Below are 27,728 nucleotides of genomic sequence, written 5' to 3'. Positions count from 1 at the left end.
CATTGCTGAGTGAAGTGAAATGTTTTTATTATTTATTTATCACATTTATATCCTGCCCTTCCTCCCAGAAGGAGCCCAGAGCAGCAAACAGAAACACTAAAAACATTCTAAAAAAATTAAAAACAAAAGACTTTAAAACAAAACATCTTTAAAACCACCTTTTAAAAAAAGAAAATTCTAAAAAAGTAAACTCTAAAAAAGTAATTCCAAGTCAGATGCAGACTGGGATAAGGTCTCAACCTAAAAGGCTTGTTGAAAGAGGAAGGTCTTCAGTAGGCGCCAAAAAGATAACAAATGTCTTATATTTAAGGGGAGGGAATTCCCAAGGGTAGGTACCACAACACTAAAGGTCCACTTCCTATGTTGTGTGGAATGGACCTTCTGATAGGATGGTAACTGCAGGAGGCCCTCACCTGCAGAGCCCAATGATCAATTGGGTATATAAGGGGTAAGATTATATTTCGGGTATCCTAGTCCCAAGATGCATAGGGCTTTGTACACCAAAACCAGAACCTTCAACTTGGCCCGGCAGCTAATGGGCAACCATTGCAATTATTTCAGCATCAGGGAACATGTAGGCGACACCCTGCCCCCAGTGAGAGTCACACCACTACATTTTGCATCAGCAGCAGCTTCTGGACAAACCTCAAGGGCAGCCCACATAGAGCACATCAGACTATCCCTGTCCAGAAATGGCCACAGCTGTCTTAACAGGTGAAACTGGTAAAAGGCATTCATAGCCACTGAAGTCACCCAGGCCTCTAGCGACAAAGGTGGATCCAGGAGCACCCCCAGACTATGAACCTGCTTGTTCATAGGGAGTACAACCCCATCAAAAGTAGGCAATTGACCACTTATCTGAACTCAGAAACCACCAATCCACAGCACCTGTCTTGCTAGGATTCAGACTCAGTGTGTATTGTCCCTCATCCAGCCCACCACTGAGTCCAGGCACTGGTCTAGGGCTTGCAGGGCCTCTCCTGATTCAGATGTTACAGAGAAATAGAGCTGGGTATTATCAGCATACTGTTGACACCTCACCCCAAAGCTCCTGATGACTGCTCCCAAGGGCTTCATATAGATATTAAATGGCATTGGGGATGAGATGGCACCCTGCAGCGACCTACATTACAACTGCCAGGGAGCCGAAAGACAATCACCCAATGCTATTATCTGAAAATCACCCTGGAGGTAGGATCAATCAGGACCACTGTAAAACAGTGCCTCTGATACCCATCTCACCAAGTAGGCTCATAAGTATACCATGGTCAATGGAATCAAAAGCCACTGAGAGATCAAGTAAGAATAACAGGATCACACTTCCCCTGTCCTTCTCCATCAGGGCAATCAAGGCTGATTCAGTCCCATAACCAGGCCTGAACTCAGATTGAAATGGATAAAGATAATCTGTTTAATCCAAGAGTACTTGCAGCTGCTGCACCACAACCATCTCAATCACCTTCCCTAAAAAGGGGTATTTGGGACCAGGCGGTAGTTGGCACAAACCAATGGCTCCAGGGTAGTTTTTTTTAGGAACGGTCGAATCACCACCTCTTTCACTCGCTCCCACAAAGAGGCGTTGACCATACTCTGGATCCACGTGGTCACACCTCCTTGGCAAACTTTAATAAGCCAAGAAGAGCAAGGGTCTCCTCTGGACAGCTGCTGTCAGTCAGCGGAGTAGACCAGTGTTTCTCACTGCTGGGTCCCCAGAGATTGTTGGGCTACAACCAAATTAATGGTCAGAGATTATGGGAGTTGTAGTCATCTGGGTCAAAGAACACCATTGTAGATGATACTCAGCTAAATTGACCAGAGGTCTGATGCAGTGTAACAAAGCTTCCTTAGTTTTCCCACATATTTTGTCAGAATGATGTCCTACTCATACTAGGCCAAAGAGATTAGTCTAAACATAACGAAGTTTATATAAAATGTAGTGCACTTTAAAAAAAGCTGACCAAGTCCATCTGGGCTACACCTGGCTGCCATCCCATGAGTGGGTCTTTATGTGCTCAGCATCATACAACACCTCCGATAAACCACACTTAGGCCTGCTGTTCTTTTTACAATGGCTCCAGCACAAACAATCTCCTTCAGTTAACACTTGATTGAACCAGGTGCCCTCCAAAAATTTTGGCTACAACTCCTATCAGCCGCACCTAGCACAGCCACTGATCAGGGATGATTAAACCCTAAGAATTTAGCCCTGAAACCCTACACTCAGATGAAATAGTATTTTCCCCTCTCTCCAAAGCTGGTACAGTAGGGCCCCACTCATACAGAGGGTTACGTTCCAGACCCCCACTGTAAAGCAAAGGGCTGTAAAGCGGGGCCGTACTGTACTCCCAAAAGTCTCCTGCATCAGTTTGGCAGGACCTTTTGTGCTTCTGATTTATATGCCCCTTTCAACTTGACTATTCTGATTCTATGCTTTAAGTTTGATTCCTGCACTGAGCAGGGGGCTGGACATGATGGCCTTATAGGCCCTTTCCAACTCTACTATTCTATGATCTACTCTTATTCCACGAGCACAAGTTTTGCTTAAATACAAGGTCAGGTTCTGGAGTGGGAAATAGATGAGAAAAAGCTGAAGTATTTTCCTTTGCAGGCAGAATGGATAATTATAGACTTTCTTAAATATCTACAATGTAAGATCAAAGAAAAATGAGAAAAATTGATGGCTAATGAGAGAACAGAACAAGCAGCAAACAGACTCAAGGTGGATTAGTGTGTGTAATTGGGGATACAACCTCTTAACTAGGAGAATATGTAAGAATCCAGAAGATTATGGAAGTTCTTTACCTGGAGATTTATTTAGGGAGGAGTAGTTGAGAATCTATCAGTGACAGTGTTAAGTCTAGGAAATCTTATGCTAGGTGATACTGTTAGGAGCACTGCAAATAACCTGTTTTAATGAGCTGGCTGCTATAAGCTGCTGTGTCTGAGATTTCAGAGCTTAAAGCAGCATACCAGTGCTTGGAACATGATGGAGGAACTGTGCGTTAAAATGGAAATCAGACGAAATATCATGTAAATCTTCAGTTTGGAAAGGCAGGCAAAAGCCTAACACAGGCTGGCCTCTTGTGGACAATATAAAGAACATCATACATGGAGTACAAACTGAGGCTTTTAATTTAAATAAATGACACATCAACACAATGTCAAGTAACCCATAATTTTGCACACTAGAATGCATGCATTATTTCTGTTAAAAGATAGGCGTTCTTCCTCTTGGGGCTTGTAGGGTCACACCAAATCACAGTCAGTTATCATTTTGGATTCCTGCTCCCACCAAGAGTCCTTCATTTCACTAACAATGTAAAGGTTGAGGAAACACACTTTTCGTCCATGTCAGAGCATTCCAGCTTGTGCATTTATCAGAATCAGTTTTGAGATCAATCTTCAGAAAAGCAGCAATTTCTACAAGTTTATCTTCTAAATGGAGATATGTCAGATGCAGTGCTTAAAACAGAAGTGGAAATCGATCGGAAGTTTAAGGAAACCATGAATGGTTTAGAAGGGGCTTCTTCAATAAAACTATTACTTTTCTTAATGGCAGTTTTTCAAGAGCCCACTTTGGAACACATGAATAGTTCTTTTTTTCCCCCTCTCCAAGTAAACTCCTCTCCAGAATCCATACTAGGTCAGAACAGTAGCATTCAGAGCCAGTATGGAGAAGGCACATAAAAAAGAATTTGAAGGGAGGGCAGTTGAGGCCAATTACCTTTGTGCTAATGATTTATTCAACCCCCACAGCTCAGAGCTTTATCAATCTCCTTGCCCTGCTGAACCCATGGCTCATTAAAATGTAGGTCTTGCTGACTCGTCTTAGGCTCAACCTACAATTCACTCTGTAATTCAAGCCCAAAGATCAGGAGGGAAAGCAGAGCTCTTCTTGCAACATTTACCATTTTAACCAGCAATTTTTACAAAACAGATATACAACATGGCCCTGCTGGCATCTGTGATCCCATGCCAGAGATCTAGCACTTTTCCAGCTTGCAGCAAAACTTTATTCCTTATACATACTAGTAAAAAATTACATAAAACTACTTGTGTACCCCACTGTTCTTTTTTAATATCTTGTTCACTGTTTGCAGCTAATGAGCATTAACTGGGCCCAGGTTACGCTGAAGACCACAAAACAGGACTACTTCTTTGCACCTGCCCCAGTACACAGCAAGCTCTTTTCTATGGTGCATGCACGTGTACACCCATCTGCTAGTCTCCTCTTCAGAGTATTGCTTGATAGTAAAGGGTATTGCAAATCCTGCTACTATCCACAGATTTCATAAAGCTTTCTAGCACCTGATCCCAATGGAGAACATCACGCAACAGTGCAGGAAACATCCAGCCAATGCTTTTCTTCATCTTGTGATTATTGCTTCTATGATCAGACAGGAGGCAGTGACTTTGCTGGCTTCCAACTCTTTTTGAATCATCCACAGGTTCTCCTCATGGTTTGATGGGTTCATCAGGAGAGGTCCCTGGGGCAGGGGCTGTGCTGCTGGGCGACTGAGACCTCTGCTTCTTTGAAGCTCCACCAGCACCTGCTGGAGCCGTCTTAGGAGACACGTCATTGTCACCTTTGACCTTCTTCAGCTTGGCTTTGCCTTTGATGGGGGTCGAGAAGGTGAGGGATGCTTTGCTAAACTCCAAAGGAATGACTCCTACATCCCCATCAAAGCGATTCTTGGAGACCTGCAGGTAGCGCTTGCCTGGACCTGTCACCAGCTTTCTGTCCTGCAGGATCAGCACATTGTCAGCTTCCTGGCTGGCCTGTGCAAGAGACACAGAAGGAAAGTTATCCTTTGAGTAGGGAAAGGATGGTTGTTTTGTATAGCATCACATACAGCACTGCAACATGATGAGGAAGAACTGCAGCTAAAAAAGCAGATTTGGAATAATGTGATGTGAATAAAAAATATATTGAATGAGGCAGATGGACCAGTCAGATGATCCCACCATGCTTGTTTCTGGGTTATGTGCCTTTCCACCATCCTGGATTACCTGCATAGTTTTGCCCTCAAGGAACAATTTCCAATAAGCTGAGATATGGTTGTTTCCTCAGCTCTTCTAGCCAGTTAAAGATTAAAAATAATGATGTAGATACCCTCATAGGATCAAAATAATGACACCTCTTTAAAAGGGAGGAAGACACAATTCAGTCAAAAATCAAGCAATCTAAGTTCCACTGACTGGAATGGGAGAGAATTAAGCACAAACACATCTGAGGTTGCCAACTGAAGTTGTCCTACTTCTATCATTAGGTGTTCTGAAGTAGAAGATGGTTAAAGCATCTAGTTAGTCTATCTCAAATATGCAGAAAGATATATGGTTGTAACCCAGAGATGGGAAACCTCTGGCTCTGTAGATGTTATGGGACTCCAACTCCCATCAGCCCTATCCAGGACAGCCAATAGTCAAGGATAATGGGAACTGTAGTCCAACGACACCTGAAGGGACACAGATTACCTATAGCCAGAAGGGCATACCATGAACTAGCAATTCCAGCAGTCACTATGTTAGAAACACAGAGTGGTGTGATCAACTCTTGTTTTGTATGACTGAAACTTTCAGTTCCAAATAAAATGCCAATGGAAGCTTTCCAAAACCTGCCAATTTCCTTACAAACACTCACCTTTGCAGACCCAAAAATGGAAGCCGTCTGCAGTTCCCTCTCTTCATCTTCTTTCCGGGGGTGAATGACCAGAGTCACGTGGCAGCTGTTTTCTGTGGCAAACTTCCGGAAAGCACCCACAATGTAGTCTTGCACAGCAAGCCTGGAACAGTGACATGGTGGAATAAATATATCTGGTAGCAAAATCTCATGATATAATTGCATTAGACATATGAACAGCGAAGTAAAAAGGAGAGAGGACGCCATTTGACATTTGCTAAAGAAAGAATGTTCCTGGGATGGGATCTTTACCCATGGGAGAAGAGAAAAGAATATTAGCAGAGGATGCCAAGTAGAACAATAAGACTGACCGTCAGTCTCGCAATGAGGGACCCCCTACCAGAGTTTCCTCTTTGACATCTTCATATTTATTTAATCATTACTGTTTATTATATCTGTTCATTGCTTTTTACAAAACATCTCACAGTGACTTACAAAACAAAAGTACAGTACAACTTATCAAACATTTAAAATCCAAAAACCATAATATAAACACAAAAACAAAACAACAATTAACCAAATTGCTAAAGGTGTTCAACCATCGACAAGAATAAAAGGACAAACCCTACCCCAACCCACTAAACAGTGGAACATCAAAACAGGCAATACATATTTAACTGCTGGCATCTAGTTTACTTATGGCCAGTGTAGACATAATGGGCTGGATCCAGGCAAAGTTAATTTCACTTTAGTCCTAATTTAAGCCATTTTGGGGCAGTCCCAAAACCTCTTGGCTAAATACATGATGTAGATTTAACATGCTCATCCCTCACAGCACTTCACTGCATGCTTAGTTAATACATTTCTGGATCTAACCCCAAATTCCCAATAGTTAAGCAATTGAAACTGAGCCAAGGGCTCGCTTTTCCTGTCTCCCCTATTTACTAGAGCATGAATTTCACCACTTACTTTAGCCATGGTTAAGCTTTGTGTCAGAGGTGAAGTTAACTATATTAAAGGCTAACTAGGGTTTAGGAAACAGATTTTATACATATATGCTGGTGGTGTACAAAAATTAAAACATTTTGGGTAGCTGTGGAACAAACCATTCAGGAGTAGGTTTTTTTTAACTGAACACAGTGCTATCTCCCCATATAGCATCACTGAATAGTGTTAGACAGTATCTTAAGGAAATGTAAAGCTGTGTGTTAATACGCTAACAGTCTAGCTGCAGTAGATAGCAGGGCTGTGGAGTCGGTACGTCAAACCTTCGACTCCAACTCCTCTATTTATCTACTGTCCGACTCCTTCATAAATGGCAAATGTATATTATTTATTTATTTATTTATTATTTCCTCCCAACAGGAGCCCAGGGCGGCAAACAGAAACGCTAAAAACACTTTAAGACATCATAAAAAGACCTTAAAATACACTAAAACAAAAAAATCAAATTATTAATTTTATTTTGAAGCCAGAGTTGGTACATTTCTACCAACTTCAACTCCACCCAAAATTGCTTCTGACTCGTGACCACACAGCCCTGGTAGATTGAAAAGAGTTAGAAATCATACAGTCCCTTTCGAATGGTGTTACAAGATATGGTTTATAATGACAGCAAATTAAATCCAATGATGTATTTGCCTTAGCGGAAAACACTTCTGCTCATGCAAGTCAGGGCACCCAATTTCTGCAGATCTCCTTACCAATTTAAGCCACCCCCGAAGACTGGGAACCCTCTGGAACAGAAGGGAATATGGCACAAAGGGCTGCAGGAGGTGCGTGGGGGAATCAGCAAAAAAATAAGGTGACCCAAATGGATGAGTAGAAGTGCTTTCCATGAAGGCAAAGACACCAACAGACACAACCCAATAAGTTTTTGCTATGACACATTTTGAAAAGGAGAATCAAAATGCAATTAAAACATATATGCAACATTGGAAGCTGTTTGTAAGATATGGGAAGACTGCCTCAGGGTTAAGCGTGTGAATAAGCTTCAGCATCATTGTAACGTGATTTTTTAAAAAACCTATTTCCTGAAGGTAAATTATTTTTTATGAGATAGGTTTTAAGATTTTAATTCTAGACTTACAGGAGTAATTGGATGTAATGGAAATGAAGTCATGTTTGAAAACGACTAAGAACCTGGCATCTGTTTTATAGTTACAGATAACTTTTTAATATATGTATTCAATCCTATAGAAAATTAAAGATTTTAGCAAGAAAGACTAACCAGAATCCTGATTAAGTAGGATTTAAAACCAGCTTGGAACCTGGTTAAGCAGGAACTTGGTTAGCCCTAACTGGGGTTACAGTCACTGTCAACGCAATGCTTAACTATGGTTAAGACAGAAATTCACACTTCAAAAGATAGGTGCCCAGGGTGGAGAGAAGAATATGACCATGTTGCCTGCTTCTAATTGCTTAACCATGGTTAATCAACAAGGACTGATTGCATATGTTTGAATGGGGGGGGGAGGTTTTACCTGTCCACACTGAGCTGTTCGTGGCCCATCATGAACTGGAGATTATCAATGATCACATGAAAGATATCATACATGTACACAGCATGCTGCATGGTGTCTATCACGGTCCTGCATGGAAAAGATTATCATAGTTACACACATATACAGAGGCCAACGCCCATCATCAATCCAAACTAAGGAAGGATTGAAATGAGATTCTGACAGGAAATGTTAGCTTGTTCGGTCTTAAGATTCCACACTCTGTTCCCAATAAACCTCCAAGTAGTTCATTGACATAAATACATTTATTAAGTTAGTAGCTAAAGAAGGTGGGTTAGAGGTATCTTTGTATTAGATGTAATCCCCAGAATGATGGAGACAATGATGCGTGGGGCAATTTATTTAAATATTTATGTGAGCACTTATATCCTACCCTTCTGGTGCAAACACACCACTCAGCGTAGCTTACTGTATATAAAATACAATCTCATAGAAACAATATAAAATAATTACCCCCCCCCAAAGGAGTCAAAGTCAGTAGTTAAAAAAAATATTTTTAAAAATTGCCTCATAAAATAAAAACATGCCAAAATAAAAAGCTCTTCAGTAATTGGTGAAAAACAGTAAGACAGAAGGCAAGCTGGGCTTCCTGGGAGAAGGTGTTTCACAATGGCCCTTATATCCCAGCTCAATCACTGAGATCATCCAGAAGGGCACTGTTGATTGTCCCCTGCGTTTTAGAATTCTGACTGGCTTCAGCTAGAAGACAGACATGTGGCATTGCTGCTCCCACACTGTGGAACACTCTTCCATGCTTCCTTGCTGCTAAATTTCAAAAGACCTTTTTATGCCGACAGGCCTATTCAACTATATGCATTTTTAAAATATAAGATATTTCTATGATTATTTTCCATTGTTTCTAACGTATCTTATGTTTTATTATATTTGTATATATTGTTGGACACCATTTTGACATTTTATACGGCACATAAATATTTTCCGAGATAAATAATCTGGGTTCAGCCTCCTTGGTTTTAGATGAAAAAGAGAAGGAGAATGGGTGCTTTGTCCCTCTTCCACCAGCCTGCTTATTTGCCTGGATTCAATACTGTGCATTCACCTACATGTAATTTCTCATTGCCTGTGGCTACCAGGAGAAGAGCTTAAATACAAGGCTGCAGTTATGACACATACTTCTGTATCCTGTAGCAAGGAAACTACATGGCACTGCACAATTTAAAGCATTAATAAAATCTTTGGTAAGCCAGCTGTGCCATCCTGTAACATCCTATTCATAATCTGTTTGGCAACTCTCTCAAAAAGCTTCATGGAAGAACTGTGCAAAAATCAGATACTAGTTTAGGCTAAAGTTTTGAAGTTGCCAAGGGGCTAGAAATGACTGCCAAAGACACACTAGAACTGGCCTGTGGCTTTTCCACTATGTTGACTTAATATGGGTGGAGATGGAACACTAGTCTGACAGGCTGGAGGACACAATATAAAGGCCAAGCAGGCAAAGGATTCCTCAATTTCTATTTTAGTATTAATACTGACCCTTGCTTGTGGCAGATTCCCTTTCCCAAGACACATTTGAGCTCCTGTCCAAAACCTGTCTCCTTTGAAATAAGCTCCACTGATTATAGCCATTTGTGTTTACTTCCCTGTAAATATGAAGAGGAATGCAGCCTTAGTATCTCAGTCAACTAAGACATCACTCCACACTTACCATTTCATCACATCAAGAAAATGAACACAAGACATGCAGGAGGGAAGCTGCAACCTAAACTTACTTGATATTCTGATGCCCATGGAAAGTCATGAAGTAGAGTGGAAGATCCTCAAACTTGTCTGCCCACTCATCATACTTTTCCAGCTGCTCTTCCAGCCTCCCTATAGCAAACTGGGTCAGCATGATCTTGGCCAAGCGCACGTTGTTGATCTCGAAGCTGCCCCACAAAGTGTTCACCCCCTGTATGCAGAGATCCAGGGCATATTCACTGATGAAGGTTGTCTTCCCACTGCCCGTTGGACCTGTTCCACAGAGACAAGGACATAATTAATTGGAGGACAGGGCTTTCCAACCTAAATGGCAGATAACTGAAGCTTGAGTTTTCATGTAGACTGATGGGCCCTGTCTTCTGTTGGGTGAATAACAAGTAGCAGCTGCACATACAGGTTAAATACCGTGCAGCTTCTCTGTGGTTATATAATACAAAGAGATTTAACTCTGCAGCACAAACATTTCTCCCATTGACAGTAGCATCCCTCTTACCCTTTGCAAGTGCACCTCTATATAGTTTGAACTCCATCGTTATGTGATGGAAACCAGTCTTAGGAGGACACCAGATGGAGGCAGGAATCCAACATATGACATTTTGTTATAGCATGCGTTTATGAATACAAACCTGAGATGATAACTCTTACTTCATTTCAGTCCTTATTTAAGCAGTTAAGGAATTAATTCCATTCAAAACAATGAAAGGAGAGTGTGGACTATTAGGAAGTTTTCTAGGGTCCTCATGCATGTACGCAGGACTGTAAAGGCAAATTAGCTCCACCACCAACCAATCCAGTCCTTTCAACTTTCTAACAGCTCCTGCTAATTTAGCCTTGCCTTTAATTTAGGCAGATCCTCATGACCTCAGCCGGAACTGAAGTTTATAAGGCAGCCAGGCAGGTCTCAGCTCAAGAGGAAAGCAGCACAGCAAACCACCAGGCCTCTCCCCAGCAGCATCCACTCGTCTCTACCCCCCCACCTCCCCCCGGAGCTCCTATACTAGCAGCCAATCATGCTTGTACCTTTGGAGGGAACAGGGCATATGTGCACATGTTGCATGACACACACAGAGAGAGATGCATATGGTTGTATTTGTTTTAGACATTTATGTACCACTTAATCATTCACATGTCTAAGCGGTATGTGTGTATACATGAAAAAGTGTTTGACAACATGCATATAAGAGTGCATGCCTGTAATCTGTGTAGGCTGGTCCATTAGGGCAAATGCCCACCAACCCGTCTGCCTTCAGCTAGTCTCCCACCTGTCTGCCCACCCTTTTGCTTACAACTTGTCCAGTAGGTAACATTTCCATTTAGCTTCCTTCTCTTCCTTAGTGTCAGTGTTGTCCTTGTAGAACTCAGCAGGAAGGGGGACAAAACTAGAGTTGGTTGACTCTACCTGTCATTGGCTCTGGCTCCACCTACTGTTGGTCTTCCTGACTTCTGTCCTCCCATTCCCAATGGGCACCAACCACCACTGCTGTGAAGAGAGGGATGTGTGCCCATATGCAAGAATGCACATGCATGTTTTAAACTCATCCTACCAGATCTTATGGGCAATGTAACCCCCAATCAATAAAAGACCCTCCACTTAAGATGTAAACAATACATAACAAAAATAGTTATTTAGTAGGGCTAATGGCAATCAAAATTCATGGCAACCAGTGACATGAAAGAGGCCCAACAGAGAGAACAGGAAAATATAGGTTAAACCTTACACTCTCATGTGCTTGTAGGCAAACATTTGTCAACTCAGAACCACCACCATTAGGCAGTCCAACTGTGCAACAAGTCCTTGAGCTGGCAAACAGTCATAATGACAAGATAGTCAAGAACAACACAGTATTAAGATGTAGTTCATGAATTTCTAATTGATGACTCAACAAGCCTCTAGTTGCCAAAGCCTTGTGAACAATGGGTCATTAAGCTACTGGTACTATCCTTTAGAGGCACCACATTGTGAGAGGTTATGCGGAAGAATGATTTCCAGGTAACAGGCTGTGACTGACAAGTGAGCCAAGGCATAAGAGTGATAGAAAGCCCGACAGTACTAGGACAAAGAGGAACTGAGCAATCACACACATGGTGAGTGGAGGGGGAGAGGGAAAGCACCACATACCACACAGCTAATCACCTGTGAAGACAGTGAGCTCCCCCTTGCGATGGCCCTTGAGGAGTCTATTCAATTCTGGGAAACGTGTCCATTTGACTCCTGCCACCTGTTCCACGTTGGCCAGCTCCCCAAATACCTCTTCCCGAAGCTGGCGAAATGAAATGATGGACTTGTGGCCAGCTGGAAGGGCCGAACGTAGAATTTTGGTGAGGTTCATGCCACGGGTGAAAGCTTCCAAGGGCCGGAGTTGCTGGTCACTTGGTCGCACCAAAGAACAACGCTTAGGGTTCAGCTTGCGAGCAAAGAGTTTGGCAGCTTCCCAGGCCCGGAGGTCCTCCCCTAACCACAGGGTGATCCGCTTGAACTGTTCTAAGTAGGGAAGAAGGGCTGGTGGGAGGCAAGAAATTCCCCGGGGAAGGGCCAAGGTGGGTAGTCCAGTCACCTGGTGCAACACCAAAGTATCCAGTTCCCGGCCAGTCAGTACCACTTCTGTATCTCGCCGGCTGATCAGTGGCAACCCAAAGAGGTTGTGATAGGCTCCTGGGCGGGGTAGAGTGTTCTCCACATAGTGTGTGCTTTCACCTTGCTGCTCAACTCCCAGAAGCTTTAGCCCCTTCAGGCTGGTGCCACGGGGGCTGAACCATGGGAAGACCAAGGCTTGTGCAGTCCGCAGATAACGCACACTAAACCGTTTAAGAGTGGTATTTGAGACACTGCAAATGCCAAACATAGCCTTAGCCTCCTGTGTCTCCTTCTCATCCAGCAGTTCCCAGAGAAGCAGGGCTCGCTCCCATATATGCAAGGCATCTTTTCCATCTTGGTCCCTTTGCCCGCTGGCCTCTTCCGGATCACCCACAACCATCCCTTTATGTCGCAACTCTACACTAGCCTGGAAGTCTTGCCAGTTACCTTCAACCAATGTGGCTGTACAGAGAAAGCGGCCAGTGGTCTTGTCGATAAAGAGGGTGTAGCTATGGCGAACCTGCTGCTGCTCCTCCACAAAAACACTGGGCACATGAAGACAACTATAGCCATCGTGAAATGGGATACTTTGTGCCCTCAGATACTGGCGTATCTCTGTGACTGAAACAGGCGGGATTGGTCCCTCTGGGGATGGAAGCGTTTCCTTCTTGTAATACCTGCAAGAATTGCTACCTGCAAGGATCCACCTTCCCCCAAGAGCCCAGTGACTCAAAAGACTGCACAAAGAGCGAGTGAGAAGCCACATTTTTTTTGTACAAATGGTAGAAAATTGCCCACTAAGAGCATCCTCTCAATACACTAACTTTCTATCTTGGCATACCAAAAATCCCTGCTGAGAAACATACCCTCCTCAACAAGCCTCACATACTCGTTCCACCTTGCCAGACATCCCCTCCTCCCTAAGCACCCCCAACCTTCAACAGAGGAACAACCTTATCCTCGAACACCCCTTCCTCTACCTCCCGGCTTTTCTTCTGACTACCCCAACCACCTAATAAGGACTCGCTATCTCGTCTCTTCCTCGCTTACGGTACAGATCTTCCCGTGCCCTTTGCTTTGCGGTAGACAAATAAAGATCATTCCCGGTAGTTGCAGCCCCCACAACGCCAGCCGCTTTGAACGAAGCTCCGATTCCCTCCAACAAGCAACACCTGCCACAAAATTCAACCTTCCCGCCCGCTGCTGCACGATCGGACAGATCCACACTCTAGCATAATTCCCCCCACGTGTAGCTGCAGGGAGCGCGCCTTTGCCTTGGCCCCGGAACAACAATACGGCAACGTCACTAAAGGTTCGCACGGAAATCCCGGCCTAAAACGTCAAGTTGGAAGAAGATAGCCCGCCAAACGCAGAGATAGAAAAGTAGGGAAGTATAACTCTCACTGCAAGCATCTGATTGTTGTACAACGGGGCGGTTGCGGGATATTAGGTGTTCTGGAATATTAGGTGTTCTGACATATTAGGTGTTCTGAAGTGCAGAGTAACACAAACTTTGTTATAAAGTTTCGCTCCGCCTCCTAGGATAAGAACAACATTAGATTACATTACAGGGTTGTTGTAAATTACGGGCAGTGTCTCAGACTCCAGGATGCTGGACTAGATGGGCCACTGGCCTGATCCTGCTGCAGGCTCTTTTTAAATTCAGCCGACGGTATTAACAGCAGACTACACTGCAGTGCTGTTGTTATAAACCAATCTCAGTGAGAGGCGCAAACGTATATAACTATAGGCTGGATTTGCATTTACACAACAATGAATTTGTTATTTCTTTACAAACTCAAACAACAAAAACCTCAGGCATAGCATGAATTCCTCCTCGTTCTCTTTCTAACTTGGGAAACGGAGGAGGTTGCTGCGTAATTACAGCTCTGTAAAAGTTCTGCGTGTCTCTATTGTTCCCTATGAGCAGCTGTTTAAAAAAAAACCTCATGCAAGGAAAAATAGCGTCAAAAGTAACCAGCAAGTTCCGCCTTTAAAAAAAATGGAATTCTACTTTAAGAGTAGGTCTATAACAAGGGTCGCCTTGCCTCACGTTCTGTGTTGCTTTTACTTCCGGTGTGGTGTCCGAGGAGAAGAAGGCGGACATTCGGAGCTGCTCCAGCTGAATTTTAAGCCACCATGACCAACCGGGGCACCCCGAGCCGCTTCTTGGCCAGCGTCTTGAGGAACGGGTTAGGCCGCTACGTGTGTCAGCTCCAGCGCCTCACCTTGACTGTTAGCCGGGACGCGCAGAGCTCGCGAGGCGTCAGGTGGGCTGGTCTTACGGCAAGAGGTGCCGGGGCGTAGAAACTCTTGGTTCTCCATCATAGCGGGTTGGCGGTGGACTGTGGCTCTTCAGTGGTGAGGAACTCATACCATGTGTACTTTAAAGGATCTCTTCTCTTCCTGCTGCGACTGCTACTGTTTCTAGCCTTTTTTACCCTGCTGTTCAGCCGAAAAGGTTTCCAACGCGGCTTATAGGTCAATAGGAATTGGTAAATAAAATTAACTATCTGTAATAAAATAAAATGCAGATAAAATTTAAAATATATGAAAGAAAAAAGAATGGGAAGGGGGGGAAGCCAACTCTGGCATCAGTTCTTAAAGTTGTAGAGTTAGTACAATAGCTAATTGGGATGGAAATGAACTAGCGTGATGGAATGGCTGCTGCTAGGTGAGAACTAGGGAAGAGCTATTCCATCAGAAATGATTATTTCTTGAATTCTAATCTGACACTGAAAATAAATCCTGGAGCTAAACCCTGGCCCAAATTCTGTCCTGAAGAAAGGGGTCCTTTCCTTACTTTGAACAGCCACAGTCCAGTCCTAGGCTCCTATTCCTAAATCTCTTTTTTCTTAACCCAACTCCTTAATCCTTCTAATCTGTTTCATAATCATCCTAGCCAGTGATCTCAGCACTTTTACTCAGAAGCTCAATGGGGCTTACTCCCTAGTGTGTTGCAGCCTTAGAGTTGTTGCAATTTGAATGGAAATTTTAATCTTTAAACTGTTTGACCCCTGTTGTAGTGCCTCCTATTTATTGTCCAGTGTTGATCCATTTCTTTCTTAGTGTCTAGCTGTGATCCTTGACCTGATCCTGTGTTTGTTTGGAAATAGAAGTTAGTGTGTTGGACTAGGGCTGGGAAAACCTGAATTCAAATTCCTACTCAGCTATGAACTCGCTAGGTGACCCGGACAAGTGCTGATCTCTCAGCCTCACCTGGTTGTTGTGGCGATAAAATGGAGAGGGAGGAACCATTTATACTGCCTTGCGCTCATTGGAGGACAGGTGGGATATAAATGTAGTAATGCTAGGATTTGCTTCTAAGTATATAGAATGGATTGCACCCTTGGTGTATTAGACATGGAGACAGCTGCCATAGGTGAATTACATGTCCTTTCTATCTTTTGTTCTGAATAATTTTGTTTAGTGTCAGAGAACAGGAAGTGAACAAATACAGCACCTTGCAAAAGTAATCAGACCTCTGACCAATGCTGTCATATTACTGAATTATGGTACATTGTAATTTCATTCTGTATGATATGTTATTTTGAAACACTGAAACTCAGAATCAATGATTGTAAGGTAACATTGGTTTTAGGTTGGGAAATGTCTGAAACATAAAAAACTGAAACATGTTGCTTCCATAAGCATTCAACCCCCACACATTAATATTTGGTAGAGCCACCTTTTGCTACAGTAACAGCTTTCAGTCTTTTGGGGTAGGTATGCTTTGCACACAGTGTCGGAGGGATTTTGGCTCATTCTTGGCAGATTTGCTCCAGGTCGTTCAGGTTGGTTGGTTGGACATTGCTTGTGGACCACAATCTTCAAAGAGCGCCACAGATTCTCAATGGGATTGAGATCAGGACTTTGACTGGGCCACTGTAGGACATTCACCTTTTTGTTCTTGAGCTACTCCAATGTTGCTTTGGCCTTGTGCTCAGGAACATTTTCCTGCTGAATAGTGAATTTCCTCCCAAGCTTGTTTTTGAGTGGACTGAAGCAGGTTCTCTTGCAGTATTTTCCTGTATTTTGCTCCATCCATTCTTCCTTCAATTTCAACAAGATGCCCAGTCCTTGCTGATGAGAAGCATCTTCACAGCATGATGCTACCATCACCATACTTCACTATAGGGATGGTGTGTCTTGAGGCATGGACAGTGTTAGGTTTCCACCACATATAGTGCTTTTAGTTTTGGCCAAAAAGCTCTATCTTGGTCTTATCTGACCACAAAACCTTTTCCCACATCGCAGCTGGGGCACTCTCATGCTTTCTGGCAAACTCCAGATGTGCTTTCAGATGGCACTTTTTGAGTAACGGCTTCTTTCTTGCCACCCTCCCATACAGGCCAGTGTTATGCAGAGCTTTTGATATGGTTGACCGGTGCACCATTACTTCACTCCCAGCCACTGAACTCTGTAGCTCCTTCAAAGTGATTGTTGGCCTCTCTGTGGCTTCTCTTACAAGTGTCCTTGTTCTAGTGCTGAGTTTTGAGGGACGGCCTTTTCTTGGCAGTGCTTGGGTGGTGTGATGCAGCTTCCACTTTCTGCTTATTGATCCAACTGTGCTCACTGGGATATCCAACTTGGATATTGTTTTGTACCCTTTTCCTAATCTATGCATTTGTAGTACATTATCTCTCACTTCTGTAGAATGCTTTTTGGTCTTCATTTTTCTTCAGATCCACAGCCTGACCAATGATCCTTCAACAGTGGGGTTTTTATCCTGACAATGTGACAGCAACTGTAATGGTTCACAGGTGGAGGCCAATGGTAAGGTAATTGTGTCCTCGATAGGGCAATTTCTTTCATCCATGTAAACTGGGAGCTTCCACAGCATAGAGGTTGAATACTTATGGAAGCAACACGTTTCAGATTTTTGTTTCTTACAAACATTTCCCAACACAAAACCAGTGTCACCTTACAATAATTGATTTTGAGTTTCAGTGTTTAAAAATAAAATACCATACAGAACAAAATTACAATATACCATTTGTAATTCAGTAATACGAGAGCATAGGTCGGGGTCTGATTACTTTTGCAAAGCACTGTATCTACCTGACCTGCAGTTTATAGACTGAAATTCTGTCTTCTAGGAACTACTGCAGTTAAAAACCCACAATTGCAGTGGTGGTGAGGAATCAGTTTCCCATGTGCAAAGTATTGCAGTTTGGATGCTGGAAAAATGTAACATAAATCCTTCCTTGAGGGAAGCTGTTAAAATAGTGGGGGGGAGGAAGAGTAATATGTACAGATTTATTACCCAAATGTTTTTGGATAGGCTTAGGAGTCATGGAATATGCAGGAAGGATCTCTTATTGATCAATAACTGGCTAAGGAACAGGAAACAAAGGGTGGAAGCAAATGGACAGTGGTTGTAGTGGAGAGAAGTAAGTAAAAGGTCCCCAATGATCTGTATTGAGACCAGTGGTATTTAACATTAATAAATGGAATCCAGAAAGAGCAGTGAGGAAACGAAGTTTGCAGATGATACCAAATTATTCAGGATGGGGAGACTTTGAAGAGCTACAAAAGGACAGCTCCAAATTGAGTCAATGGACTACAGAACAGCAAACAGGTTGTACATGATGAAAGTTGGAGCAAAAAATCAACTTTACATATATGCTGAACTGCCAGTGACTGATAAAGATTTTGGATTTGTGGCAGATGGCTCAATAAAAATATCAGCTTGGCATGCAGCAGTGATAAAAGGCAAATCCAGTGCTAGGGATTATTAGGAAACAGATTGGAAATAAACTGCCAACATTGTAATGCATTACAATGATGCAGCTGCATAGGAAAGAGGGTGTATGGTTCTGTTTGAAAGACGAATAATGCTATAGAGCTGGAAAAGGTACAGAAAATGATCCAGGGGACTGGAGCCCTATGACCGAAGACTGAAGCATTTGAAGTTTTAGGTTCAGAACAGATACTAAATGGAAATATAATAAAATAATACAGAAGAGACGTTTTTTCTCCTTGCTTCATGCCATGAGAACTGAGGGTCACCCAATAAATTTGATTTAGGAGAGACAAAAGAACCTTAAAATTTCTTCACACAAGTTAATTTCGTTAACTTAAAAATGTACTTTAGTGTTTCTTGTAAACCACCTTGGGAGGATTTGTATCTTGAAAGGCAGGGTATAAATATTTGAAATAAATAATGCGGGGGGGGGGGGCACACAAAATCATGAGAGCTAAGTGAAACCTCCATGGCCTAAGGCAGTGTACCTCTAATTGCCAGTTACTGGGATGCAAAGGATAGGCCTGCTGCCATATGTGCTGCTTGAGGCTAGTGTTTGAAAATAGCTGCTATCTTAGATAGATCCTTAGCTTGATCCAATAGGGTTCTTCGGCTCAAAACCAATGCTCTGAAAAGGCCCCAGGTAACCAGTGCTTGATTTCTTGTTAAGTGGCAGCTTTTCTTGAGCTCTCTTTCATCTCATGAGAATAGTTATTTAAATACTTCAATGGGCCTTTTTTGTTCTAGAGAATACATTGAAGAAAAGGTGGTGGACTTTGCCAGGCAAAACCCTGAGATTGTGTTCTATGTGACCCCAAAGAAGTGCAAGGTTCCCACTTTGGTTGCTGAATACAGTGAGTACAGAAAATGCTACTTCTCCATTACCATGTAAAGAGACATTGGTGTTGGTTGTTGGCATTTCCCATGAAACTTGCTTCTAATCAGCTGGGAGGGTGCACCCTGTTTCAACAAGCCTGTGGAAGAATAGAGTCTTGCAAGGCAATCATCAATAGTAATTGATGTGCACTATCTGCTGAAAGAATCTCATGCTAAGGAACTGTAAACCAGGCCTTGGCTTGTAGCTTTAAGAAGTATGAGTGCAGTGTGTGCAGCGATTTAGTGAATTTCAGCAACTGAAAATTCTGGGGAATTGGGTACAAGTGACCAGGGAAACATACCTCCCCAGATGGAAAAAGAATGGGTCCCACCTTATTTCAACCACCTTATTCTCTTCCTAGTGAATGGATCCATAAAGGAAGAACGCTTAAACAGCAAGACGGCAGATGAGATTGCAGCTATCGTCCACAAGCTGGCCAGCCAGTCTGGCCTAGAGATCATCCACATCCGAAAGCCTTTCCATACAGATAACCCCAGTATCCAGGGCCAGTGGCACCCATTCACAAATAAGCCCAGCAAGCTCAACGTGCAAGATGTGGGTCAGCAGCATTTCCAGTATTTAGAAAAATAACCTAGACTGATGCAAAAAGCATGTGGCTTTCCTGAGTGTGGGGATTCCCTGCATCCAAGCCAAAATCATTCATCTGCAGGGAGAATATAATCTTCCCTAGAAAAATGGGCACTGAAGGGATAGGAGTAGCATCTGTTAACATGTGACAGTCTTGCTACCTGGTAGTTGTTTTTTTAGACTAGACTAATTTTGAGCAAGTTGTAGAACAGAATGGGACTGGTTTCTCCAAAAGTGAGCAGCAGAGACTTTAGAGGCAAGTGTTCTCTACACAGCCAGCTACTCGTGCTTGTAGATTTCCTTATCCATGATTTCTGATGACTGCTTCCCTTTGTAAATGCTACTTACTAGAGTTGGAAATAAATGGGAGTGGAACCACCTAGAAGGCACTCTGAGGGCTTTCCTGCTAAGCATGTGTTGAGCTATGAATGTGTCAAGTCAGCAGAAGACTAGGCATGTGTGTACCTTCCCTCACTGGAAGATGTGAAGCCAGTTGTCAGCATTCCCTAAACCCTGTTCAGGTGTGAGGTCTGATTACGGCAGGGCTAAATGTGGGTAGAGGGCCACGTGTGTATGTGGCTTCTTTGCCCCCAGGGTCCCTTGAGTGCCAGGTATACCCCTTCTTCCCCCTGACCTTTGCATGTTTAGGAGAAAGGCCTTAAGGAGCTTCTGATTGCCATTATAGAATCTGGCACATGATCAGGAACCCTGCATTGCTAGATTTCCTGATCTTGAGGCTTTTAAGCCATGCTCAGCTGAATGTAGCTAGAAGCTCCCTGCAGACCTTTGTACTCAATATATGAAGGTCTAAGAGGAGCCCTTGAGGTGGGGCTTATGTGCACCCCTTCCTTCTACACACGTTAACCCTGGCAAATTTCTGTAGAGGGCAGTATTTGAGTTGCTCAGATGTGGCGAGTACCTTGCCCCTGACTGCTGCAAATCATGTGGAAGAGTGACAAGGATGAGAGAGGTAATGATCCTCTACACTGCTAGCTTCTCCCAGTGCAACACAGCAAGGTTGTATGCAAGTCTGGGTCCTCATGCCTTCAGAGGTAGCATTGTGTAACTAAAAAGCCTAATGGAGAGAACCATGTTCTGTTCTAACAGGAAGATTCTATTTTTTTTGGCAACTCAAAATACCATACAGTATATGCAGACTGCGGGAATACTACCAGGGCTCATTAGTTCACACAGAAAGAATCAAGGAATTGTCCACCCTCCCTCTTTAGAGTCTGGAGTAGAGGTCTTTTCCCCCTCAGCCCTAGTGCCTGGTTTCATCTTAGAGGTACTGGAAAGCAAACATGCTCTAGCACGGAGCAACAGTCTGGGAGTTTGAACCCTCTGCTGGGTTTGTGCTTGGTGATCAAACCATTCCAAACACCCACCAGCTCAGGCCAGGAGAAACCAGCTAGAACTTTTCTCTAAAGTTGCATAGAACACACCATCACCCACTGCTGTACATAGCCTTCGTACATATTGGCCCATCTCTCCTCTCTTCCATCAGATATAAATTAAAAACACTTCTTCCCTGCAGAACTGCTGCCATCTCTTAATGGGAAGCTCTGGGCAATCTAAACCAATTAATTAGTCATATTGGCAGCAAAGAAAAAAACTGCATCTAGGAGCTTGGCACAAGCAAGTTCTCATCTGGTTCCTCAGAAGTTTTTTCATTGATTATCAATGTGTGTCAGATTCTTGGCAGACGCAACTATAACCATGATATGGGATTTTGCCTTTGTATAAGTGTAGGACTATGAAGCTACGTTAAACTGAGTTGGGTACCTTCTCTGTCTAGCTCAGGTCTGTCTATTGTGATTGGCAGGAGAGTCCCAAGCAGAGATCTTTCCCAGCCCTTCCCCCTGAAGTTTAACTGGAGATACCAGGAACTGAATCTGAGATTTCCTGCACGCAAAGCATGTGCTCTACCACAGAACTATGAATTAGCTTTCATAAAGGTCATACCACCAAAAAGCTGGACTTTTCAGCTCAAAATATTAAACCAGTAGGAGGAAACACTGTTCCTGGCTTTGCCACAGCTTAAGAATATTGTTGGGCTTGTGCTGCCTTTGTTTAGATGGCCTCTTTATCCATTTGTGGTTTGTTAAAGTGTGGGCTTTGAGGGCTGTTGTGGTCTCTTGGTATATTCAGCTCTATCAAGTTGTGCGAAATAGAAAGGATATGAAGCTACTTTGATTATTGAGGGGAGGAAGCAGCCAGTGTCTTTTGCTTCCGAAGGACATGAGGAGCTTTGGAATGTGGCATCAAACAATATTTTCAAGGACTTTCATCAGTGTAATGGATCTTAAGGCTTTGAGTGAATATCCGTCTTTAACAGAGGTCTGATCTGTTTTATTCTTACCTTTTGTATTACATTGTAGATTAATCAGGAGGAGGATTAAATTGTGAACCTGAATTTTTCAAACAAGCATTTAAAAGGTCATTGTAGAAGTGCTGATGTTCCCTTGACAGGGAGTAGCAGAGAGTGGAACTGGTTCTTTTTTGTAGCTGGCCGTGGGCTTTAGTTGAGGAGACAAGGTTGAGTGGGAAGCAGACAAAGCAGCACATGGGCAGAATGGAAGTGTTTTCTTGTAAGAATCAATTCTGTGTACACTTAATGGGTTGGTTCTAGACTTTCTCCTCCATGAATGGGAGAGATCCTTCTATTCATGGAGGAAACTGGGATCCAGTGGAAGCTCCGACCTTGGAAAAAAGGCTGGCATTTTTCACCTACACCCTTTGAGCTCCCAATGCCACTTGCTGTTATGGATGGTCCTTCAGCTTTCCAGAGCAGGTGTAGGGTCACAGGGAGAAGGTGGTATTAGCAAAAATTGCTTCCCCAGCTGGTTCCTCCAGTGCTAGAGGACTTCCATTAAGTGCAAATCTGAATCCAATTTATACTCCTCATATGCCATGGCACAAGTCGGGTGGGTTTTTTGGCTTCATGGGCCAGATCTTCATCAGGATCAGCCTTGTGGACACAACTTGATAGGTGGGTGGGGTCACCCACCTCTCAATTACTTGATGTCTTTATGACATCACATGATTGACAGGCAGACTCCCCCACTCACCTTTCAAAATCCTCTGTGTGGGGCTTCCAAGTGTTGGATAGCCAGTGCTGACCAAAATGGCCAAACTGGACCCTCTGGCAGGCCAAGACTGACCTGCAATCTGGAGGTTCTTCACCCTGGTATAAGTGGCAGGAATCTGAAGTGCCAGCAAAAAGAAACTGCTTAAAAGGGGTGCAAAGAGCTCCTGAATTTCCGCAACTATATCCAACTGTAGCTTTGTACTGTTGGAGTACCTTTGAATAACACTAACATAAATGATAGATCATGAACTGTTTCATCTATTTTCAAATTTGATTTAGCAGTTAGAAGGCTAGAAATTTGCATTTATTAAAAGTAAAGCAGCTTCTGAAGATGCTAAAACCTTCACCCGGTATAAATTTCTGTACATGCGATTGCAGAATCACCAGATGCACTGAATATGCCCCTGCAGCCTAATAACCCCCAGAAGTCTTCCTTTGTACCTTGCCATAACAAATAGTGAACACTTTGTAAATGACATCAAGTTATTCAGGATGGTGAAAACCCAAGTGGATTGCAAAGAGCTCTGAAAGGGATCTCTTTTAAAAGTAGATGATTGGCAGCAAAATGGATGTCTGCTTGCAGTGTACAAGTATAAAAACAGCATTCTTCAACCTTGTGCTCTTCAGATGTTATTGGGACTCCCAACTCCCGACAGCCCTAGCCAGCACAACCGGTGGTTAGAGATTATGGGAGCTGTAGTCCAAAGCATGTACAGGGCACCAGGGTAGGGAAAGCTGGTGAAAAGTGTTGTATATTGGTGCAAAAAGTTCCTAGCCACATATAGACCGAGGGTCTGATGTTGACTAAAAATTGAAATACCTTGGCACTGTGTAGCTCAATGAAATCAGTTGTGTATGGCAGTAATGCAAAAAGTCTAATTCAGGCTAGCAATCATTACAAAAGATACTGAAAGTATCATAATGCCTGTATGATCAATGATGTGTACACTTAGAATAGTGCATACAGTTTGCATGTCTCATCCTTAAAGGAGACCACAGAGCTGGAAAAGGACAGCCTTGAGGATTAGGGGGTGGGTAGAATTTCCCCGTCCCACCAAATATGTAGTTGGAACCAGGGGCAGCCCTTATCCCAGAGCCCAACATAGGGAAGAGCAGCTGCACCTGTTGCCAGTGTCTGTTAGGTTGAAAGCAGAGATGGGTAAGACGTCATCAATGTAGCTCCAGCAGGTGCCACTCTTCCTCTGGGTCTGAAATGCGTGAGATACTTATATTGAGGTCTCCAATACCAACGCTGTGTAAAGTGAAACAAAGCAAATTCCCTAAAGGCTCATAGAAGACCATGAGAGAGAACTGTGACGATAACTTCGTATTTATATAGCAACTTTCTTAAGTGCACCAAACACCACATAGATTATCTCAAAAATCCTTACAAGATTAAACTACTGTAGGCAGACAGGGTTTTTTTATATGTAGTGCAGATGAACTGTGCTGAGATATGCCACTTCTGTTTCATTCTAGCTTTGGCAAAAACCCCAGATTAGGGTCTTACTTTCTACCATTAATGTTGCTTTCCTGTTAGGAATGCTTTCCTGTAATTTCTCACCTGCATGTGACTCAGACGCTAACGCTTCTCCGTGCCAGCACACAGCCTGACACTGTTGGTTCTTTTGGATAGTCCCTAGGGAATTAAGCTGCGGGTACCATTATGGGCCCTCAAGAGAAATTTCTCTTGCCACCCATCAGGGATGGCATGGCCTTACATAAATTTTGGGAGACACCACCCCCAACTCCAGGTGGGAGGAACTATGCCTCAGAATGAGCAGGAGGCTTGTGCTGACTCAGATCAGGAGCAAATTGACTACTGTTGCATTTTGGAGAAGCCAAGACTTATAAAAAAAATTCTGAAGCTTGTTTTTGCTACTACTCTTGCAGGAGGCCTATTGCCTGACAGATGAAATATGAGTGGGACAAAACGCTTTACTCTCAAGGCAATAGGAGAGAGTTTGGACAGATAAACCAACTACAATTCAATTTCAGTCAGGGGCCTTGCTACCCTTAGGGCTCACATACATAACCAGCATAGTTTGGCTGAAACTACTGGCCACTCAGTTCCAGCCTCTGAAACCACTCAATTGCTTTGCATGAGGAAGGTGACCTTCAGAAACCCATGACCTGTAAGCTATTCTGATAGTTTAATTTGTTTTTATATGTCAGCATTGGAATTAATGGTTTCCCATCCACCTGTCTAGCCCCACTGTGGTATCATAGCAGGTTCACCATTTGCAATAGCCCAACGCTGGCAGGTCATGAGCTGTGACTGTGTCCAAAAAACCCAAGGAATTTAAAGAATCCTCTGATACCATCTAAGGAAAACCCAAGTTCTGAAGAAGGATTAACCAATAGCCAGCTATGGTCCCTGTTTTTAAAAAAGTTAAATCTGATGCTCAGGAACCCTCCCCCCCAAATTACATGTTTATATACTTTAGAGGTAAACTGTTGTGAAGAATTGAGATTTGAGGTAATTTGGGTTTGTTAAAGAAGTTTGTTACCTACCTCTTGAAATTGCAGCTATGCATCCTGTTCCCTCGTGATGACTGTGGGTGCTGTTCTGGCTGCCAAGGCTATGGGTAGAAAACTACCTTCTAGCCACCCCACTGTCCAGTCTGACAGCATGATTCCCCACCCAAGTCATTGGCACATTCAGATGTACCACAGACAAACCCGACAGATCGCTGTGGCTCCTGTTTATCGATCATTCTTTTATATATAAATATAATTCCCATTTAAATAAGATTTTCTTTACAGCAATTGGAAAACAAACAATCAATGCCAGCAAAACAAAAAAGGAAATGAGCGCGGAGTCTGTGGCGGCTCCGGAGGGCCGCTCCGGAGGTAGTTGCTGCGTCGTAACACTGGTTCTGTTGGACTGGGAAGGAGGAATCACAGAAGGGATTAGAGGGATTAGTTCAGAAAAGTGGCCTCCCTGTTCCCCCTACACGGAGCTCTCGTCTAGCTTTTCTACCAGCTGTGTGTGTTTCCGCTTCTCCAGAATCTTGCTCAGCTCCTCTGTAAAGGAGTTGTAGAGCGGCGACGTGCATGGCTCCTCGTTCTGCCGCAGGAGCATGTAACTGTTCCCATTCATCTTGCGCAGCATGTTGGGCAAGGTGGTAATGCCATTGGTGAACTCGGCAGGAAGTGGAGGCGGTAGCGGCGGTGGGACAGGAAGCACTTCCTTGGAAGGTGATGCCACAGTAGGGGCTTCCCCAGGGATGATCTGCAGGCAGCCATCTGGATAGATGCCCAGGTCCTCATCGTCCTCGCCTCCTTTGCCCAGACAATTGGAAGAGACTGTCTGCAGCTCCACAGTGGATGGCTGGGGGACCCTTAGGCTGTATTTGCCCCTGCGCTTCTGCAGGCAGGAGACGTAAAGGAGCACAACACTGAGCACTAGGCACAACCCACCCAACACTGTGATGACAGCAATGTAGATAAACTTCATGTCCCCATAATCATAGCTGGCAGCATGCCAAGAGGGGGATGACACAGTGGGGGGTGGCTGTGGCACCAGCTGCTTGGGCAGCACAGTGAGGGCATAAGCAGCCACCAGGGCCCAGAGGCCATTCTCCTCAGCATAGCATCGGTATTCCCCATTGTACTCTAGCTGGGTGTCTGTCACTAGCAGCCCGTCCACTCCTAGGCGGAAGCGGCCCTGCCCTTCCTCCGCCAGCACTTCTATGCCATTCACCCGCCAAGTCGCCCGTGCCAGGTTGGATGTCTGTTCGCAAGGCAAGAGTACATCATCGCCACGCAGCACCGTCCGGTTCTTCTGCATGGGTGTGGCTGCAGGAGAGACAAAAACAGGAAAGCGCTCTCATTCCACCCTACCTGAGCTGCAGCAATTCAGATGTCAAAGTGGAACATCATTTACTACTGGGGAAGAGCTACTCGGAACTCTCAACATGAAGGGGATGGGGCACCGTAAGAGTGATGTGAGAAAACTGGCCATTCTGTGAATGTTCGGTAATGGTTATTTTTAAAAGAGCAACTGCTCTTGGAAGAAGTACAGAAAAGGCAGGGAATCTGAGGGAACGGCTGGAGAGAGTTCAGACACCTTAGCTTGGATAGGCACAGCCTCTGTGCTTTGGGGATGGGTAATATCCAAAACTACCCCATAACAACATCCCTCTTCTATGACTATTACTTCCTGTGGACATGGTTCTCTATCCCCCATTTTCACCTACTTAATATGCACTCTTTTATGTATCTTATCTGCTGGGTTTTCTCTTGTGGCACACAGCCCCATGCTGGAGATACGCTGTTAATTAAGGAAACAACCTTTTGCGTCTGTGTGGGAAAGAGAAGAGAAGCTATGTACTTGCCCCTCTTCCAAGCAGAGGCTGGAAACAGAGGAACCATTCACCTATTCTCTCAGCCCAGAGCACCAGCTCAAGGCAGCACAGGCCTTCACTTCTAGAAAGAGCAGGAAACCAGAAGTGGCAGAATCAGAATCTTACCCTGGGCAGAGTCATTCCAGCAGCCCACGTTGCCATGCATCACGTCCTGGGTCAGCAGAGCCCTGGCCAATATAAGCAGGATCTTTGTCATTTGGGGAAAAGCAGCAGGCAAAAGATACTCAATCCCATCAGCATGCACTGCACATCTGGGTATTAACATATGCTGTGCAGACCCTTACATGCTCCAACAAACACCCTTCCCCAGTGCTGATTCCATAAGCAAAACAGTATGTACAGCTGTGCGTTATTTAATACACAAGCTGTAGACTTCACTGACACCTCCCAGTTACCTACACGTCATCTCGCACACGTCCATATGCACAGCCAGCAGACAATCACAGTGACAAAAAATAGAGCTCTTCAGAGTGACCTCCTTAATTAGGATATGGAGCGACAGCTTCTCAGCTATAGCCCTAGTTTTAGGGAGGCCCAGCCTCAGTCCAAGTTTGCAGGGTTGATTTTTAAATGTAAAGCATGCTTATTTAAATCTGATTTTAGTGAGTCCATATTAAAACCTG

At 43.8% G+C, this 27,728-nt stretch overlaps 3 protein-coding genes across 11 annotated transcripts in view; 1 reads left to right on the top strand and 2 right to left on the bottom strand.

The window, feature by feature from the left end:
* Window positions 1-3,114: 3,114 nt before the first annotated feature.
* On the bottom strand, window positions 3,115-13,664 carry TWNK (twinkle mtDNA helicase). Of its 4 annotated transcripts, none has more exons than XM_061636187.1 (5): window positions 13,487-13,664; window positions 9,873-10,113; window positions 8,104-8,211; window positions 5,642-5,783; window positions 3,115-4,779 (listed from the first exon to the last, which is right to left on the bottom strand). In XM_061636187.1, exons 2-5 carry the CDS (start codon window positions 9,992-9,994, stop codon window positions 4,456-4,458), a joined length of 696 nt encoding a protein of 231 aa, XP_061492171.1. In that variant the 5' UTR covers window positions 9,995-10,113; window positions 13,487-13,664; the 3' UTR covers window positions 3,115-4,455. The 4 variants fall into 4 exon arrangements, with proteins under 4 accessions (XP_061492171.1, XP_061492167.1, XP_061492169.1 ...); XM_061636183.1 differs by having other exon boundaries at window positions 11,996-13,572; XM_061636185.1 differs by having other exon boundaries at window positions 12,884-13,572.
* An 825-nt stretch (window positions 13,665-14,489) lies between these two features.
* On the top strand, window positions 14,490-20,032 carry MRPL43 (mitochondrial ribosomal protein L43). Its single transcript, XM_061636188.1, has 3 exons — window positions 14,490-14,706; window positions 18,930-19,036; window positions 19,421-20,032. The coding sequence occupies exons 1-3, from the start codon at window positions 14,576-14,578 to the stop codon at window positions 19,648-19,650; spliced, it is 468 nt and encodes a 155-aa protein (XP_061492172.1). The 5' UTR covers window positions 14,490-14,575; the 3' UTR covers window positions 19,651-20,032.
* A 5,419-nt stretch (window positions 20,033-25,451) lies between these two features.
* The window catches only part of SEMA4G (semaphorin 4G), a 136,838-nt gene continuing 134,561 nt past the window's right edge, over window positions 25,452-27,728 (bottom strand). For all 6 annotated transcript variants that reach the window (XM_061636179.1, XM_061636178.1, XM_061636180.1 and 3 more), the window contains 2 exons: window positions 27,211-27,272; window positions 25,452-26,536 (listed from right to left, as the gene is read on the bottom strand). In XM_061636179.1, the coding sequence (XP_061492163.1) occupies window positions 25,689-26,536; window positions 27,211-27,272 (910 nt within the window). In that variant the 3' untranslated portion in view covers window positions 25,452-25,688. The remainder of the gene's footprint in view (window positions 26,537-27,210; window positions 27,273-27,728) is intronic.

The sequence above is a fragment of the Rhineura floridana genome, chromosome 7 (assembly GCF_030035675.1).
Source record: "Rhineura floridana isolate rRhiFlo1 chromosome 7, rRhiFlo1.hap2, whole genome shotgun sequence".
Taxonomy (NCBI): domain Eukaryota; kingdom Metazoa; phylum Chordata; class Lepidosauria; order Squamata; family Rhineuridae; genus Rhineura; species Rhineura floridana.
The sequence above is the reverse complement of the archived record's forward strand: the minus strand, read 5'-3'. Positions and strand labels throughout refer to the sequence as shown.